Source organism: Oncorhynchus masou, chromosome 18, assembly GCF_036934945.1.
Source record: "Oncorhynchus masou masou isolate Uvic2021 chromosome 18, UVic_Omas_1.1, whole genome shotgun sequence".
In the NCBI taxonomy this organism is placed as follows: Eukaryota; Metazoa; Chordata; class Actinopteri; order Salmoniformes; family Salmonidae; genus Oncorhynchus; species Oncorhynchus masou.
This window is the reverse complement of record NC_088229.1, coordinates 37,854,355-37,870,954: the sequence shown is the minus strand read 5'-3', so window position 1 is coordinate 37,870,954 and position 16,600 is coordinate 37,854,355. Positions and strand designations below refer to the sequence as shown.

Genomic DNA, 16,600 nt, shown 5'->3' with positions numbered 1-16,600 from the left:
GTGGGGCTAAAGCTTAAGAGGGTGTGAACGATGCTGAAAGGGTGTAGACAAAAAAGAGCTCTCCAGTAGGTACCAAAACATACAAGGGCCATTTTCTCAGAAGTGAGGTTACAAGTTTATCAACTTTCAAAGCAGAATTACTTGCCCATTGTAGTGTATGATATACAATTTTCTAGCTCTGAATCTCTACTTTTATCCAATGTAAAAAATAAAAAAAAAAAAATTTTGCTACTTGAGAACGACTCTAGCTGGTCGTTCACAAATTCATTTTAGCAACCGGGAAATGGCAGAGCAATTTCTGCATAGTGCATCTTTAATATTTTATGACCTGGTTCCACAGGCATACAACTGTGGTTCATTGACCGAGGAGTGACAGAGAATATGACTGTATATCCAGGGAGGATGGATATAAGACAGACAAATTGTACCTGTAGTACTGCAGCTGTCGCTTGCTGGGACTCCCATGGCTCCCATACCGAGCACTGGAGAGAAAAATAGAAAAATAGCGAGCAGGAGCGAAAGAGCATTGTCAAGCAAGCAAGAGAGATACAAGGCAACCTACAAGTAATACAAGGGTAAAATAAAACAGATCTACAGGACTAAGCCAAATTTCCCTGCTGCTGTGAGGCTGTAATCTTTCAGCCATACATGTATGGCTCCACCTAGTGTTGATTCTGTGTGTGTGTGTGTGTGTGCGTGTATGTGTGTGTGCGTGTGTGTGCGTGTGTGTGTGTGTGTTTTTGTGTGTACACATTTTATTAAACTTGTGAGGACCAAGAGTCCTCACAAGAATAATAAACCCTCAAAAATTCTGAGAAATGATAAATGGCTTAAGGGTTAGGTTTAGGGTTAGAATTGGAGTTAGGAGTTAGGGTTAGAATTAGGATAGTGTTAGGGTAAGGTTTAGGTGTGTGTGTGTGTGTGTGTGTGTGTGTGTGTGTGTGTGTGTGTGTGTGTGTGTGTGTGTGTGTGTGTGTGTGTGTGTGTGTGTGTGTGTGTGTGTGTGTGTGTGTGTGTCTGTTGTACCTGTAGATCATGCCAGGGGATGCATGCTGTTTATGGGAGAGGCGCGCCGGCGAGTCCTGGTTGGATTCAGGATACATGAGGTCACGAGGAGGGGAGCGTGGCGGGATGGAACGCCTGCTGTGGGGTCACTCTCTCACCTATGATCTCTTACCTCTGTGGACAGACAAGAAACTACAGGGTAAGACTGAACTTGCTGGGTTTAAAGAATGTATGGTGAGTCTTCCATAAAGTCTTTAAATAAATACAATTTCCGAAACTAGATAGTGTTTCTAGAGGCTTCAGCGCTCTCAATTTTAGATTGTTCTATAGTGCCTCCTAGAGTCTGCTAAGGGATTTTCATGACAATGTAGGGTATTTTGAAGGGTTGTAACTGTCACATTGTGTTTATGTGGGGTGTGCATCACCATTTCAGAGGGGGAGAAGCATTAGCCTACCCTTCATGAAATTAATTTCTGAAGTCAGACTGGGTTATTTTAAGGGTTTCTGCACATAGCCAAAGGGAAACAAGTATTGGTAAGATGTTTGCCTATCTGATAGTGTTTCTAGAAGCATCAGAAGCGTCATTAGTTGTATAATGTTCTACGGACAAACCCTCCAATAGATGTTGCTGTTCTCTAACAATACCTGACCATGCTCAATCAGAACAAAGCAAGCAAATCACTTTAATAAAAGTCCCATTTCATTATTGCATTTTACACATTTCTATCAGCAAAAATGTGACAATCAATCCCCCATCCCTGGATTAAGACACTGTGGATTCATTTTCTGAACCAATCTACTAAAAGGCCAGTGTTCTCTCTGATTCTGTCCCCCCGTTGGATTCTATTTCCCCTAACTCTGTTTGAGAAGAAACGGAAGGCAAAATATAAAAAATTCTACCAAATGTTGTAGGATCATTGATATAAACACAATTGGATGTAGCAGATGATGTGGTGTCACTGTTAGAGATTTGGTACAGATCTAAAAATGCCGATCCAAATGCAAGGAGGGGGCCATGGCTGTTGAATAAAATGGCCAACTCGAAACATTAGTCTTTTTTTCACTGTGTTAGTTAAGGTCATGTCCTACAGTATGATTTTAAAAAATGGACACTGAAACCCACAGTTTAAATAAAATCCACTGTAAAACCAAGAGAGTTGTTCACCTTCCAGGTCATAGATAGAGAATGTATGGTGAGTCTTTGGGGCTCCTGAGTGGCACATGGGTCTAAGGCACTGCATCTCATTGCAAGAGGCATCACTACAGTCCCTGGTTTGGGTCCAGGCTGCACCACATTCGGCAGTGATTGGGAGTCTCATAGGGTGGTGCACAATTGGCCCAGCGTTGTCCAGGTTTGGTTGGGGTAGCCCATCATTGTAAATAAGAATTGGTTCTTAAATGACTTGCCTAGTTAAATAAAGGTAAAAAATATATAGGCCTCAAGCCACTGTTTAAAGGAGGGCTGTTGCATGCTCTGGTGTGGTCTCTGTGGCTGAAGTGCATCAATGTTACGACTCATTACCCTCAGCATTATGAGGGAGCGGTCATGTAAAAGCAGGGGCAGATCATGTGAAGGTGACTCCAAACTCCCTCCTCCAACTCATTGAGATACAGAGCAGGGCTGACCACAGCAGTAAGGGTTGCCTACGAGCCATTGAGCAGTTTCTGGAAGATATTCTGTAGTCTGGCTGATACCAAACTGGCTGATACCAAACTGGCTGATACCAAACTGGCTGATACCAAACTGGCTGATACCAAACTCAAAGTCCTCCTGACTTCAGTCTGGAAAGTCTGTTTTGACGTTATGCCTTGATAATGAAGGGGGCTGTGCTTTTACTGGTTGATTCTCCTCCATGTCTTTCGCACTCAAACACCCACAAGCACAGCCCCCTTCCATCACAACTGTTTGATTTTCAAATCCAAACAACAACAGGAAATGAAAAACATTTTGAGAGATACAATCAATGGGTCCGCTCAATTTCTGAGCGAATATTGCATTAACAAATGACCTCCTTTCAAGACCAGTGATTCACAGCTCTTCCTCGGGAAAAGAGACACTATATAATTAGAAATAGTGCTCCATCTACTGACAGTACTGTATTATACGGGCACCATAGTTCACATATCTATTTCAAATTCAGATTCTTCTTGCCAACCGATTCTTCATGACGATTTAGAAAGGAACATTGTCACAGATGACTAATGCTGAATCTGAATATTGAAATGTCGGACGTTTTTGAAATGGCACCCTTTTCCCTAAATGGTGCATTACCAGAGCCCTGGACAGAGCCCTGACCAGAGCCCTGGTCAGAAGTAGTGCACTATATACAGTATGGAAAAGGGTGCCATTTCAGACACATCTGACATTTCAATATTCAGATTCAGCATTAGTCATCTGTGACAATGTTCCTTTCTAAATCGTAATGAGGAATTAGTTGGCAAGAAGAATCTGAATTTGATATAGATATAGATACAGTATGTGAACTATGGTGCCCGTGTAATACAGTACTTTTGGCCAACTCTGCATTTAGTCACACAAAGGCATCATCGTCCATTGAATATAACATACAATAGGCCTATAAGTTGATGTCACTGTACAAACAGTAGATGAACCACTTTTTTAAATATATACGTCGTAAAATGGATGAAAACAAACCGAAACAGGGAGGGTTTACCTGAACTTGTTTTACTTTTCCGTAGCAAAACTTTTTGCTACGCTCTGCACTAATGAATGCAACCATAGTTTTCCCACTGTCATAGAGTTTCACTGTTAAATCCGTCCCTTGCCCTTGGTCTGATAAATCAGCCTAAAACCGCTGGTGTAATTGGAAATGTATACTCCCTCGATCTAAGAATAGAAGTTCATTAAAAAGTGGAAAGGTCTGACTCAATCCAAGAATAACAGATTACAATAGGAGGCTGAGCAGGGAGAATGGCAACCAAGAGGGACATGGACCAATTCAGACTATGGCCCAGTCCAAAAAGAACCCCTTTCCCCCTAGGCACTTGAACAGAATGTGATTTTTTTTTAAGTATAAGCAATATGGGGCTTGCTCCACCTTTCCTTCTGATAGGCTGGGTGAAATTTTCACCAAATTGCTAACACCTATACAATCCTTTCAGATGAATAGAAATTGACTGCCAACATACACATGGAATTTGGTGTTGAAAATGTAGTGCATAGCTGTAGGCATTACACGAAGCAGTAACCTGGTTTCTACTTTAAAAATACATAGATCCCAGATGCCCTCTCCATTTTTCTCCTGCCTCCCGTGTGTGTGTGCATGTGTGTCTTTATGTGTGTGCATGAGAACGTGTGTTTGTGCTGATGAGGAGCCCGGGGAGGCCGACCTGCTCCTGCCTCTTGCACCCCGTCCTTGTTCCGGCCAAGGAAGCAGAGAGCCAGCCAAGAAGAATTTTCCTGGCACCGAATGAAACACGACAGAAATGGTGCCATAAAACAAGTGAAAAGTCTGAGTTCCACCATTCATGGAACTTTTGAGCCTAAATTAGCAACTGAAAAAACCCACCACATTCCTCCGACTGCAGCTGCCTTTGAACCAAACACAAGCCATGATAGTGGATCAACAACTCCCAAGAGCTAGAGACCAAGAGGTGAGACGGGAAGGTATCCATCGTATCCATAGTCAACGAAATGCGTGCTTCCTCTCTGAAGTCAGTGCTGCATGAGGTGACATGACATATAGAAACCGTAAACCAAACCTCTAAATGAATCTCCAACAGGTAGACTCCAGTTTTTCAAACAAAGAGGGGAATAGAAAGAGGTAGAAAGGAGAGATGGCAAAGGGAGGAGGGAATACATTGACAGTGTATCGTGGAGCAACACATGTGGACTCTGCAGCTTGCTCTCAGCCAATGACAACTCATCTGGGACAAACTCCAACACAAGTGGATGGTCGGGCGTCCGCAGCTGGCTTCCGACGGGAGAGGACGTTTGATGTATCACCCTCAGCTCGCATTTCTGCTGTCTCATGCCATCATCATCGGCTTTCAGCAGCAGGGAGGGAGGGAGGGAGGAGAGGTGTCGGAGAGACAGAGTGCTCACTTTGCAGCTATGCCTGAAGTGACGGGATGTGATGGGAAAGACTAGAGCCTGGGATCACACAGGGATGCAGCTACAGTATAGAGAGGACATAGAGTGTATAGTTGATACAATCCCAATCAGCAGACAATCTACGACCAAATCATAATCAGGTCCTGTGTGGCTCAGTTAATAAAGCATGGCATTTGCAATGCCAGGGTTGTGGGTTTGATTCCCACGAGAGACCAGTACGAAAATGTATGTCGTCACTGCTGTAAATCGCTCTGGATGAGAGCGTCTGCTAAATTACTCAAATGTAAACCATTTTAATAATACTATTGTGATGAAAATAAATTGCCTACTGAGTGATTCCATATGAAACCAGGAGAAAAAAAGACCACAATATATATGTATTTTTTTTATTTCAATATTTCTGAATATTGGCAAATACAAACATGAATATGGATTATTTTTCAATATATTGTTGAACATAATATACTCTATGGTCAGATCAAAGTTTCAGAGTGGGACCTCTGCCAGTTTTAAAGTTATTTTATAGAGAGAAATTGGTATAGTAGGAAATGTAACCAATCACAGCCCTCCTGCATCATTGCACATCCTGAAAATCACCAGCAGATGACGGCCACTTTGAATTCAAATTGGATCATAACTCTTAAAGTAGCAGAGATTCCATTTTGGAACTTTGATATGCCCGTACAGTATATTATGCTCAACAATATATTACAAAATGTGCCAAATGGTGTTTTTTCAATATTCATGTCTATATTTTTCAATATTCATAAATGAATGTATATCCATAGTCAAGTCAACATCCACAAGGCCGCAGGGCCAGATGGATTACCAGGACGTGTACTCCGAGCACGCGCTGACCAACTGGCAAGTGTCTTCACTGACATTTTCAATCTGTCCCTGACTGAGTCTGTAATACCAACATGTTTCAAGCAGACCACCATAGTCGCTGTACCCAAGAACATTAAGGTAACCTGCCTAAATGACTACCGACCTGTAGCACTCACGTTTGTAGCCATGAAGTGCTTTGAAAGGCTGGTCTTGGCTCACATCAACACCATTATCCCAGAAACCCTAGACCCACTCCAATTTGCATACAACCCCAACAGATCCACAGATGATGCAATCTCTATTGTACTCAACACTGCCTTTTCCCACCTGGACAAAAGGAACACCTATGTTGCAATGCTAGTCATTGACTACAGCTCAGCATTCAACACCATAGTGCCCTGAAAGCTCATCACTAAGCTAAGGACCCTGGGACTAAACACTTCCCTCTGCAACTGGATCCTGGACTTCCTGACGGGCCGCCCCCAGGTGGTAAGGGTAGGTGACAACACATCCGCCATGCTGATCCTCAACACGGGGACCCCTCAGGGGTGCGTGCTCAGTCCCCTGCTGTACTTCCTGTTCGCTCATGACTGCATGGCCAGGCATGACTCCAACACCATCATCAAGTTTGCCAATGACACCACAGTGGTAGGCCTGATCTCCAACAACGATGAAACAGCCTATAGGGAGGAGGTCAGAGACCTGGCCGTGTGGTGCCAGAACAACAACCTCTCCCTCAACCTGATCAAGACAAAGGAGATGATTGTGGACTACAGGAAAAAGAGGACTGAGCACGCCCCATTCTCATCGACAGGGCAGTAGTGGAGCAGGTGGAGAGCTTCAAGTTCCTTGGTGTCCACATCACCAACAAACTATCATGATCCAAACACACTAAGACAGTCGTGAAGAGGGCATGACAAAATCTATTCCCCCTCAGGAGACTGAAAAGATTCGGCATGGGTCCTCAGATCCTCAAAAGGTTCTACAGCTTCACCATTGAGAGTATCCGGACTGGTTGCATCACTGCCTGGTATGGCAACTGCTCGGCCCCGACCGCAAGGCACTACAGAGGGTAGGGCGTATGGCCCAGTACATCACTGGGCCAAGCTTGCTGCAATCCAGGACCTCTATGCCAGCCGGTGTCAGATGAAGGCCCTAAAAATGGTCAAAGATTCCAGCCACCCTAGTCATAGACTGTTCTCTCTGCTACCGCACAGCAAGTGGTACCAGAGCACCAAGTCTAGGTCCAAAAGGCTTCTCAACAGCTTCTACCCCCAAGCCATAAGACTCCTGAACAGTTAATCAAATGGCTACCCAGACCCAGCTTTTACGCTGCAGCTACGCTCTGTTTATTATTTATGCAATCACTTAGGGGCTGAGTCACTGACTTACTGGTGCTCTTTCATGCCATCCCTAGGAGGGGTGCATCACTTGAGTGGGTTGAGTCACTGACGTGATTTTCCTTTCTGGGTTGGCTCGCCCCTTGGGTTGTGCTGTGGTGGAGATCTTTGTGGGCTATACTCGGCCTTGTCTCAGGATGGTAAGTTGGTGGTTGAAGATATCCCTCTAGTGGTGTGGGGGCTGTGCTTTGGCAAAGTGGGCGGGGTTATATCCTTCCTGTTTGTCCCTGTCCGTGGGTATCATCGGATGGGGCCACAGTGTCTCCTGACCCCTCCCATCTCAGTCTCCAGTATTTATGCTGCAGAAGTTTATGTGTCGGGGGGCTAGGGTCAGTTTGTTATATCTCAGTACTTATCCGGTGTCCTGTGTGAATTTAAGTATGCTCTCTCTAATTCTCTCTTTCTCTCTTTCTCTTGGAGGACCTGAGCCCTAGGACCACGCCTCAGGACTACCTGGCACGATGACTCCTTGCTGTCCCCAGTCCACCTGGCCTTGCTGCTGCTCCTGTTTCAACTGTTCTGCCTGCGGCTATGGAATCCTGACCTGTTCACCGGACGTGCTACCTGTCCCAGACCTGCCTTTTTCAACTCTCTAGAGACAGCAGGAGTGGTAGAGATACTCTTAATGATCAGCTATGAAAAACCAACTGACATTTACTCCTGAGGTGCTGACTTGCTGCACCCTCGATAACTACTGTGATTATTATTATTTGACCATGCTGGTCATTTATGAACATTTGAACATCTTGGCCATGTTCTATTATAATCTCCACCCTGCACAGCCAGAAGAGGACTGGCCACCCCTCATAGCCTGGTTCCTCTCTAGATTTCTTCCTAGGTTTTGGCCTTTCTCTGGAGTTTTTCCTAGCCACTGTGCTTCTACACATGCATTGCTTGCTGTTTGGGGTTTTAGGCTGGGTTTCTGTACAGCACTTTGAGATATCAGCTGATGTACGAAGGGCTATATAAATACATTTGATTTGATTTAACTCATGTACATATTGCTATTGTTACTTTTATTTTTTATTTTCAATGTTTTACTGAACTGTTATTTTTCTTAACTTCTTATGCCATTGTTGGTTAAGGGCTTGTAAGTAAGCATTTCACTGTAAGGTCTACACCTGCTGTATTGAGTGCATGTGACAAATACAATTTGATTTGATTTGAAGAGAACTCCTGGACGATGAAGGCAGAGAGGAGAGGACCTTCAGTTGTGCTACCTTTCTGTAACTACACATCTACAACAAACTGTGTCAATTGTTTAGCACCACCTACAATAACCAAACCTAGGCTTGCATCAGGTTTGACAGTGTTTTTTTTTCTTTTTCCCTGAATGATATCAGATGGATTTCTATAACTGAGCAAAAAAAGGCTCTCATTGTTACATTACGAATCTATTGGTCCAGAAGTGATTTTGGACTTTTAGAGAAAAAATGACAAGACCAAGAGACTGATCTTGACTGAAGGTCTACATCTGAAGCCCATTTGTAATTAGGCTATGTTTTTATCTCATCCTCCTTCTCCAGTGTTCCTCGGACCATCAATCTCCTTGCTCTGAGTAAACCTTTGTGGCTATTTAATACAGAGCGTGATTCCGTTTCACAGTCGTCAATATTTAATGGTGTTAACTCAGATAGAAACAGCAGGATATGTGACACCAGATGCAAAGCTCTAAGGGGTTGGGAGGGTATTAGTAACCATTTTGAAATGGCTGTTAGATGGTTTCTAGGAAGTTAGAAGTTTACTATCAGGAATTTAAACAAAATAGCCAAATAACCAAAGCATGGCTCATATTCACTCTAAGAACAGAACATTTGGAGAATGTAGGTTGCTTCAGATACAAATCCATTGATCCAAATTGTATTACTCTGTTCCTACTTCCAAAAATAATAATAATGATTATTATTATGATAATTGATTTTGTCCCTTTTGGGTAATTTGTCTTGCATCTCAACAAACCACAGCACAGCATTACCACATAAGTGCATAAATACATAATTCACAAGCAATAACTTCAGCAGACAACACAGGAATAGCGTTTTCTACTATTACTGAGGTAAAATAATGTCCCGATAATTATATGACCCAAATAGCCTATAGTAAATAGTTGCTCCTTTCACAGGACAGATCCATCATCTAATATTTGTCACAACCCAGTCAGTCTGTAGAGCCCCAGGTCAGAGGGCACATAACATACGATCCAGAGAGGGAGGCAGCAACGCCTTGCAACAAGTCACGACCCCACTTCCTGACATCATCGCTGGACACATCGTGTCAATGTTCAGATAACAGTGCTGTAAGTGTGCAGAGCATAATGATCCACTTCTTAGCTGAACTGAGGATACCACTGACAGATGCGCCAAATACGCTTTCCACGGGATTAAATGATTTATGTATTATCAAACAGTAGATAAAGCATCTCATATACAAAACAGGAGCATGTATGGTACAAAGTTGTGTATGACTAGTAGCCATACTTCCACTAGTATTTTTAAATCTGTTGCTAATGCTTGGTCTATAATTGCTGAGTCAAGAATTTGGACCATGGTAAAAAAAAAACTGATATTTTGATCAATGGTTAAATGTTGTTCTCTAAAAGCGTATTCAAACTCACAGATCCAGGACACTCGCTTGATCCAGGACACCTGCTTGTATTCAACAGCTTACTGCACCAAACAATGCAACAGTCACAAACCCAGTTTTGGAATGATTCCCAATCTCACATGCAATGAATGCGCAAAAACAAAACACTAGCTAAAAACACTTCAGTAATTGAGCAAGAGCCGATTGGAGTATTAAACTGCATGTTTAACACTCGGCCAACAATCTTTGACAAGGCAAAGTCTGCACAAAAAAACTAGTTTCATATCCACGGAAACTGAAAGTGTCCTCTAACATGCATCAAACTGACACCTAAACCATATGCAGAAATAGCAAACAAATAGTTCGTCATAATTAAGAGATACCTCAAAGAGGACATTCACTGAAGATGACTGATTTCTACTGGTGGCAGACCATCTCTATTGAGGCAATCATGCAGTTAACTTTCAAGTCTGGTTTGCACAGCAAGAAAATATAAATATGTTAAGATGATATAATCGTCTGCTAGAGACCACTGCAGCCCTGCAATGATACTATACAGCAACCAGCCATAATGCACATTCAGCACACCGGTATCTGGTCTACTCTGTCCTCCAGCACAGTGCTACTGCATGCTATTAGACTAAAACAGAACACGAGTTATTGAGAAATGTCATTGAGCTTCAGTACCCACCTTTGTCCTTTGCCAATGCCCAGTTTAGCTAACCCCAACCTGGCTCAGACGGTGGAGATGATGGGTGGTGATGGAAGGGTAAGCAGAGATCTCTTTTAGAGAGTGAGAGAGGGACAAAGACGGAGAAAAAGCGGGATGCCGGTGGCTAGCCTTCACTTGCTGTATTCTTCCCTGCAGTGTCTGCTTTTGCGCAACAGCATATCGCGAGTGAGGGGGGAGAGAGAAATTATACCGCGAGAGAGATAATGTGATGAGTAAACTCAGAGAGTAACTGAGAGTCATAGTGGAGGAGCATTCCCTCTTTCTCCATGGCGCAGGCACCGAAACATGCACACACTTGTGGCAATATCAGATCTACTATAGAAACTAGACATATATTGACCTAACAATATATTCAGTCAAATTATACAATGCACATTATCCACAGGGCAAAAAAAGCTGGTTGAATCAACGTTGTTTCCACGCCATTTCAACAAAAAAATTCAATGTGATGACGCTTGAATCAACAATTTCGTGTTTTTTTTTCACCTAAATCCAATGACATGGTGAATTTTTTTGTTGAGTTCAAGTTGAATTCACGTTAGTTGACAACTCAACCAAATGTAAATCAAAACTAGATGTTAAACTGACATATGTGCCCAGTAGGAAACCTTTTGACTATGGAAAGTATCTTGAACCTTGAAGCTGTTCCCACATGCTTCAAGAGGGCCACCATTGTTCCTGTTCCCACATGATTCACATGCTTCAAGAGGGCCACCATTGTTCCTGTTCCCAAGAAAGCTAAGGTAACTGAGCTAAACGACTACCGCCCCGTAGCACTCACTTCCGTCATCATGAAGTGCTTTGAGAGACTAGTCAAGGACCATAATCACCTCCACCCTACCTGACACCCTAGACCCACTCCAATTTGCTTAGCGCCCAAATAGGTCCACAGACGATGCAATCTCAACCACAATGCACACTGCCCTAACCCATCTGGACAAGAGGAATACCTATGTGAGAATGCTGTTCATCGACTATAGCTCAGCATTTAACACCATAGTTCCCTCCAAACTCGTCATCAAGCTCGAGACCCTGGGTCTCGACCCCGCCCTGTGCAACTGGGTACTGGACTTCCTGACGGGCCGCCCCCAGGTGGTGAGGGTAGGTAACAACATCTCCACGCCGCTGATCCTCAACACTGGGGCCTCACAAGGGTGCGTTCTGAGCCCTCTCCTGTACTCCCTGTTCACCCACGACTGCGTGGCCACGCACGCCTCCAACTCAATCATCAAGTTTGTGGACGACACAACAGTGGTAGGCTTGATTACCAACAACGACGAGACGGCCTACAGGGAGGAGGTGAGGGCCCTCGGAGTGTGGTGTCAGGAAAATAACCTCACACTCAACGTCAACCAAACTAAGGAGATGATTGTGGACTTCAGGAAACAACAGAGGGAACACCCTCCTATCCACATCGATGGAACAGTAGTGGAGAGGGTAGTAAGTTTTAAGTTCCTCGGCGTACACATCATAGACAAACTGAATTGGTCCACCCACACAGACAGCATCGTGAAGAAGGCGCAGCAGCGCCTCTTCAACCTCAGGAGGCTGAAGAAATTTGGCTTGTCACCAGAAGCACTCACAAACTTCTACAGATGCACAATCAAGAGCATCCTGTCGGGCTGTATCACCGCCTGGTACGGCAACTGCTCCGCCCACAACCGTAAGGCTCTCCAGAGGGTAGTGAGGTCTGCACAACGCATCACCGGGGGCAAACTACCTGCCCTCCAGGACACCTACACCACCCGATGTCACAGGAAGGCCATAAAGATCCTCAAGGACAACAACCACCCGAGCCACTGCCTGTTCACCCTGCTATCATCCAGAAGGCTAGGTCAGTACAGGTGCATCAATGCTGGGACCGAGAGACTGAAAAACAGCTTCTATCTCAAGGCCATCAGACTGTTAAACAGCCACCACTAACATTGAGTGGCTGTTGCCAACACACTGACTCAACTCCAGCCACTTTAATAATGAGAATTGATGGGAATTGATGTAAGATATATCACCAGCCACTTTAAACAATGCTACTTAATATAATGTTTACATACCCTCCATTATTTATCTCATATGTATACGTATATACTGTACTCGATACCATCTACTGCATCTTGCCTAAGCCACTCTGTACCATCACTCATTCATATATCTTTATGTACATATTCTTTATCCCTTTATACTTGTGTGTATAAGGTAGTAGTTTTGGAATTGTTAGTTAGATTACTCGTTGGTTATTACTGCATTGTCGGAACTAGAAGCACAAGCATTTTGCTACACTCGCATTAACATCTGCTAACCATGTGTATGTGACAAATAACATTTGATTTGATTTGATTTGGATTTGATTGCTCTAATTTTGTTCCTTGTGTGACAGACATGGTATCAAACCCAGGTCCTCTGCCCAGCTCAAGACAGTGTGTCTCCTGAGTGTAAGCTTGGGGAGCTAACACAAGCATTCAGGTCTCAGACAATGCTGCTCATCATGCTAGTTCCTCTCCTAAGATTCTGACACTGGCTCAAAGCAAAGTTAGTCTTGCCACACAAAGTGAATGGAAGTTTTAAATGGGATCTGTCACCTCTCAAAGCAGGGTCACAAAAAGGGAGATGAGCACTTCTTCCAGAGAGGCTCAAGTTTCTGTCACAGAGGTGTATATGGTCATATGGAATGTATTGTGGTTATTTTTTCCATCAGACTCAAACATTCAGCACTTTGCTGAAACTCTGCCCGAAGGTCATCGTTATCAAAGGAAAGGACTGCTGCTATGAGGAAAAACACTAGCTTGACCAGCTTGACTCAGCTCAAAAACACAAGCTTGACTCAGAAAAGTATCCACCAATAAGGAACTTTTGACACCTCAAGGCTGTCTATCTCTGTTGCACAATAATACATTTTCAATTGTATTTCTAATTGTTTGTTTCCAGCTCGGATATTGGGTTTATAACTAAACTGGGCACATGCCATGCGTCAAGAAAGTAATTGGTTACCCTTGCTTGCCAGGCTGTAGCAATACTATAGTCTGGTGTGTTGGGGGACAGATGTCACAACCTGCAGTGTAGAAGACTCAGCGTGCTGAGCAGTGGATTCTCCTCAGAGGCTACACTGAGGTTACACAGATAAAACTACACCAAATATATACACATCACCAAATAATTTATTAAACACACTGTTTTGCAATGAAGGTCTACAGTAGCCTCAACAGCACTCTGCAGGGTCGCGCTATTGTGTAGCCAGAGGACAGCTAGTTCACATCCTCATCTGGGTACATTGACTTCAAAAACAAAACCTAGGAGGCTCATGGTTCTCACCCCTTCCATAGACTTACACAGTAATTATGACAACTTCTGGAGGATGTCCTCCAACCTATCAGAGCTCTTGCAGCATGACATTTTGTCCACCCAATCAAAGGATATGAGAATGAATCTAGTACTTAAAGCATAAGCTACAGCTAGCTAGCACTGCAGTGCATAACATCTGGTAAGTAGAAACAAAAATGAAGAGAAATAGAAAAATAACTATTAATAAAAGAGCAACAATAAAATGACAGTAGCAGCAAGGCTATATTCAGGGGATACCAGTACAGAGTCAATGTACGGGGGAACAGGTTAGTCGTGGTAATTGAGGTAATATGTACATGTAGGTTGAGTTAAAGTGACAATGCATAGATAATAAACAGAGAAGCAGCAGCGTAAAAATGGGGGGGGGGGGTCTTTGGCAATTTTTATGGTCTTCCCCTGACACCGCCTGGTATAGAGGTCCTGGATGGCAGAAACTTGGCCCCAGTGATGTACTGGGCCATACGCACTACCCTCTGTAGTGCCTTGCGGTCAGAGGCTGAGCAATTGCCATACCAGGCAGTGATGCAACTAGTGCTCTCGATGGTGCAGCTGTAGAACTTTTTGAGGATCTGAGGAGCCATGACAAATCTTTTCAGTCTTCTGAGGGGGAATGGCATTCTCGTGCCCTCTTCACGACTGTGTTGGTGTCTTTGGACCAGGATAGTTCGTTGGTGATGTGGACACCAAGGAACTTGAAGCTCTCAACCTGCTCCACTACAGCCCCCGTCGATGAGAATGGGGGCACGCTCGATCCTCCTTTTCCTGTAGTCCACAATCATCTCCTTTGCTGTGATCATGTTGAGGGAGAGGTTGTTATCCTGGCACCACACTGCCAGGTCTCTGACCTCCTCCCTATAAGCTGTCTCATATTTGTTGGAGATCAGGCCTACCACTGTTGTGTCATCGGCAGACTTGATGATGGAGTCGTGCTTGGCCATGCAGTCATGGGTGAACATGGAGTACAGGAGAGGACTGAGCATGCACCCCTGAGGGGTCCCGTGTTGGATGTGGCGGATGTGTTGTTACCTACCCTTACCACCTGGGGGCGGCCCGCCAGGAAGTCCAGGATCCAGATGCAGAGGGAGATGTTTAGTCCCAGGGTCCTTAGCTTAGTGATGAGCTTTCAGGGCACTATGGTGTTGGATGCTGAGCTCTGGTCAATGAAGAACATTCTCATGTAGGTGTTCCTTTTGTCCAGGTGGGAAAGGGCAGTGTGGAGTGCAATAGAGATTGCATCATTTGTGGATCTGTTGGGGCGGTATGCAAATTGGAATGGGTCTCGGGTTTCTGGGATAATGTTGTTGATGTGAGCCATGATCAGCTCTTCAAAGCACTTCATGGCTACAGACGTGAGTGCTAAGGGTCACTAGTCATTTAGGCAGTTTACCTTGGTGTTCTTGGGCACAGGGACTATGGTGGTCTGCTTGAAACATGTTGGTATTACAGACTCGGTCAGGGACAGGTTGAAAATGTCAGTGAAGACACCTGCCAGTTGGTCAGCGCATGCTCGGAGTACACGTCCTGTAATCCGTCTGGTCCTGCAGCCCTGTGAATTTTGACCTGTTTAAAGGTCTACTCACATCGGCTTTGGAGAGCGTGATCACACAGTCGTCCGGAACAGCTGATGCTCTCATGCATGTTTCAGTGTTGCTTGCCTCGAAGCAAGCATAGAAGTAATTTAGCTCTTCTGGTAGGCTTGTGTCACTGGGCAGCTCGCAGCTGTGCTTCCCTTTGTAGTCCATAATCGTTTGAAGGCCCCGCCACATCCAATGAGCTTTGGAGCCAGTGTGGTATGATCCAACTTAGTCCGGTATTGACACTTTGCCTGTTTGATCGTTCGTCTGATGGCATTGCAGGATTTCTTATAAGCGTCCAGGTTAAAGTCCAACTCCTTGAAAGCAGCAGCTCTAACCTTTAGCTCAGTGAGGATGTTACCTGTTATCCATGGCTTCTTGTTGGGGTTATGTATGTAAGGTTACTGTGGGGACAATGAGGAAGCCAGTGACTGATATGGTGTACTCCTCAATGCCATCGGAAGAATCTTGGAACAAATTCCAGTCTGTGCTAGCAAAACAGTCCTATAGCTTAGCATCTGCGTCATCTGACCACTTCCGTATTGAGCGAGTCACTGGTTCTTCCTGCTTTCATTTTTGCTTGTAAACAGTTATGGTCAGATTTGCCAAATGGAGGGAAAAATGGAGAGCTTTGTACGCATCTCTGTGTGTTTAGTAATTGTGGTCTACAATGTTTTCCCCCCTGGTTGCACATTTAACATGCTGGTAGAAATTAGGTAAATTTCCCTGCATTAAAGTCCCCGGCCACTAGGAGCGCAGCCTCCGGATGAGCATTTTCTCGTTTGCTTCTACAGCTCTTTGAGTGCGGTCTTAGTGCCTGCGTTGGTTTGTGGTAGTAAATAGACATATACAAAGAATATAGATGATAACACTCTTGGTAAATAGTGTGGTCTACAGCTTATGAGATACTCTACCTCAGGCGAGCAAAATCTAGGGACTCCCTTAATATCACATTTTGTGCACCTGCTGTAATTTACAAATAGACAACAGACCGCCACCCCAGGCAGCTGTTCTATCTTGCTGATGTACCTTAAACCCAGCTAGCTGTGTGTTATCCATGTCGTCT

General features: G+C 44.2%; 1 protein-coding gene across 1 annotated transcript in view; it reads right to left on the bottom strand.

Moving 5' to 3' along the window:
* LOC135504530 (voltage-gated potassium channel subunit beta-2-like) overlaps positions 1–10,828 on the bottom strand; it is a 118,560-nt gene extending 107,732 nt beyond the window's left edge. The window contains exons 1-3 of the mRNA XM_064923208.1: positions 10,583–10,828; positions 1,027–1,179; positions 429–482 (exon numbers count right to left, since the gene is read on the bottom strand). Of these exons, the coding sequence (XP_064779280.1) occupies positions 429–482; positions 1,027–1,103 (131 nt within the window). The 5' untranslated portion in view covers positions 1,104–1,179; positions 10,583–10,828. The remainder of the gene's footprint in view (positions 1–428; positions 483–1,026; positions 1,180–10,582) is intronic.
* Positions 10,829–16,600: the final 5,772 nt, after the last annotated feature.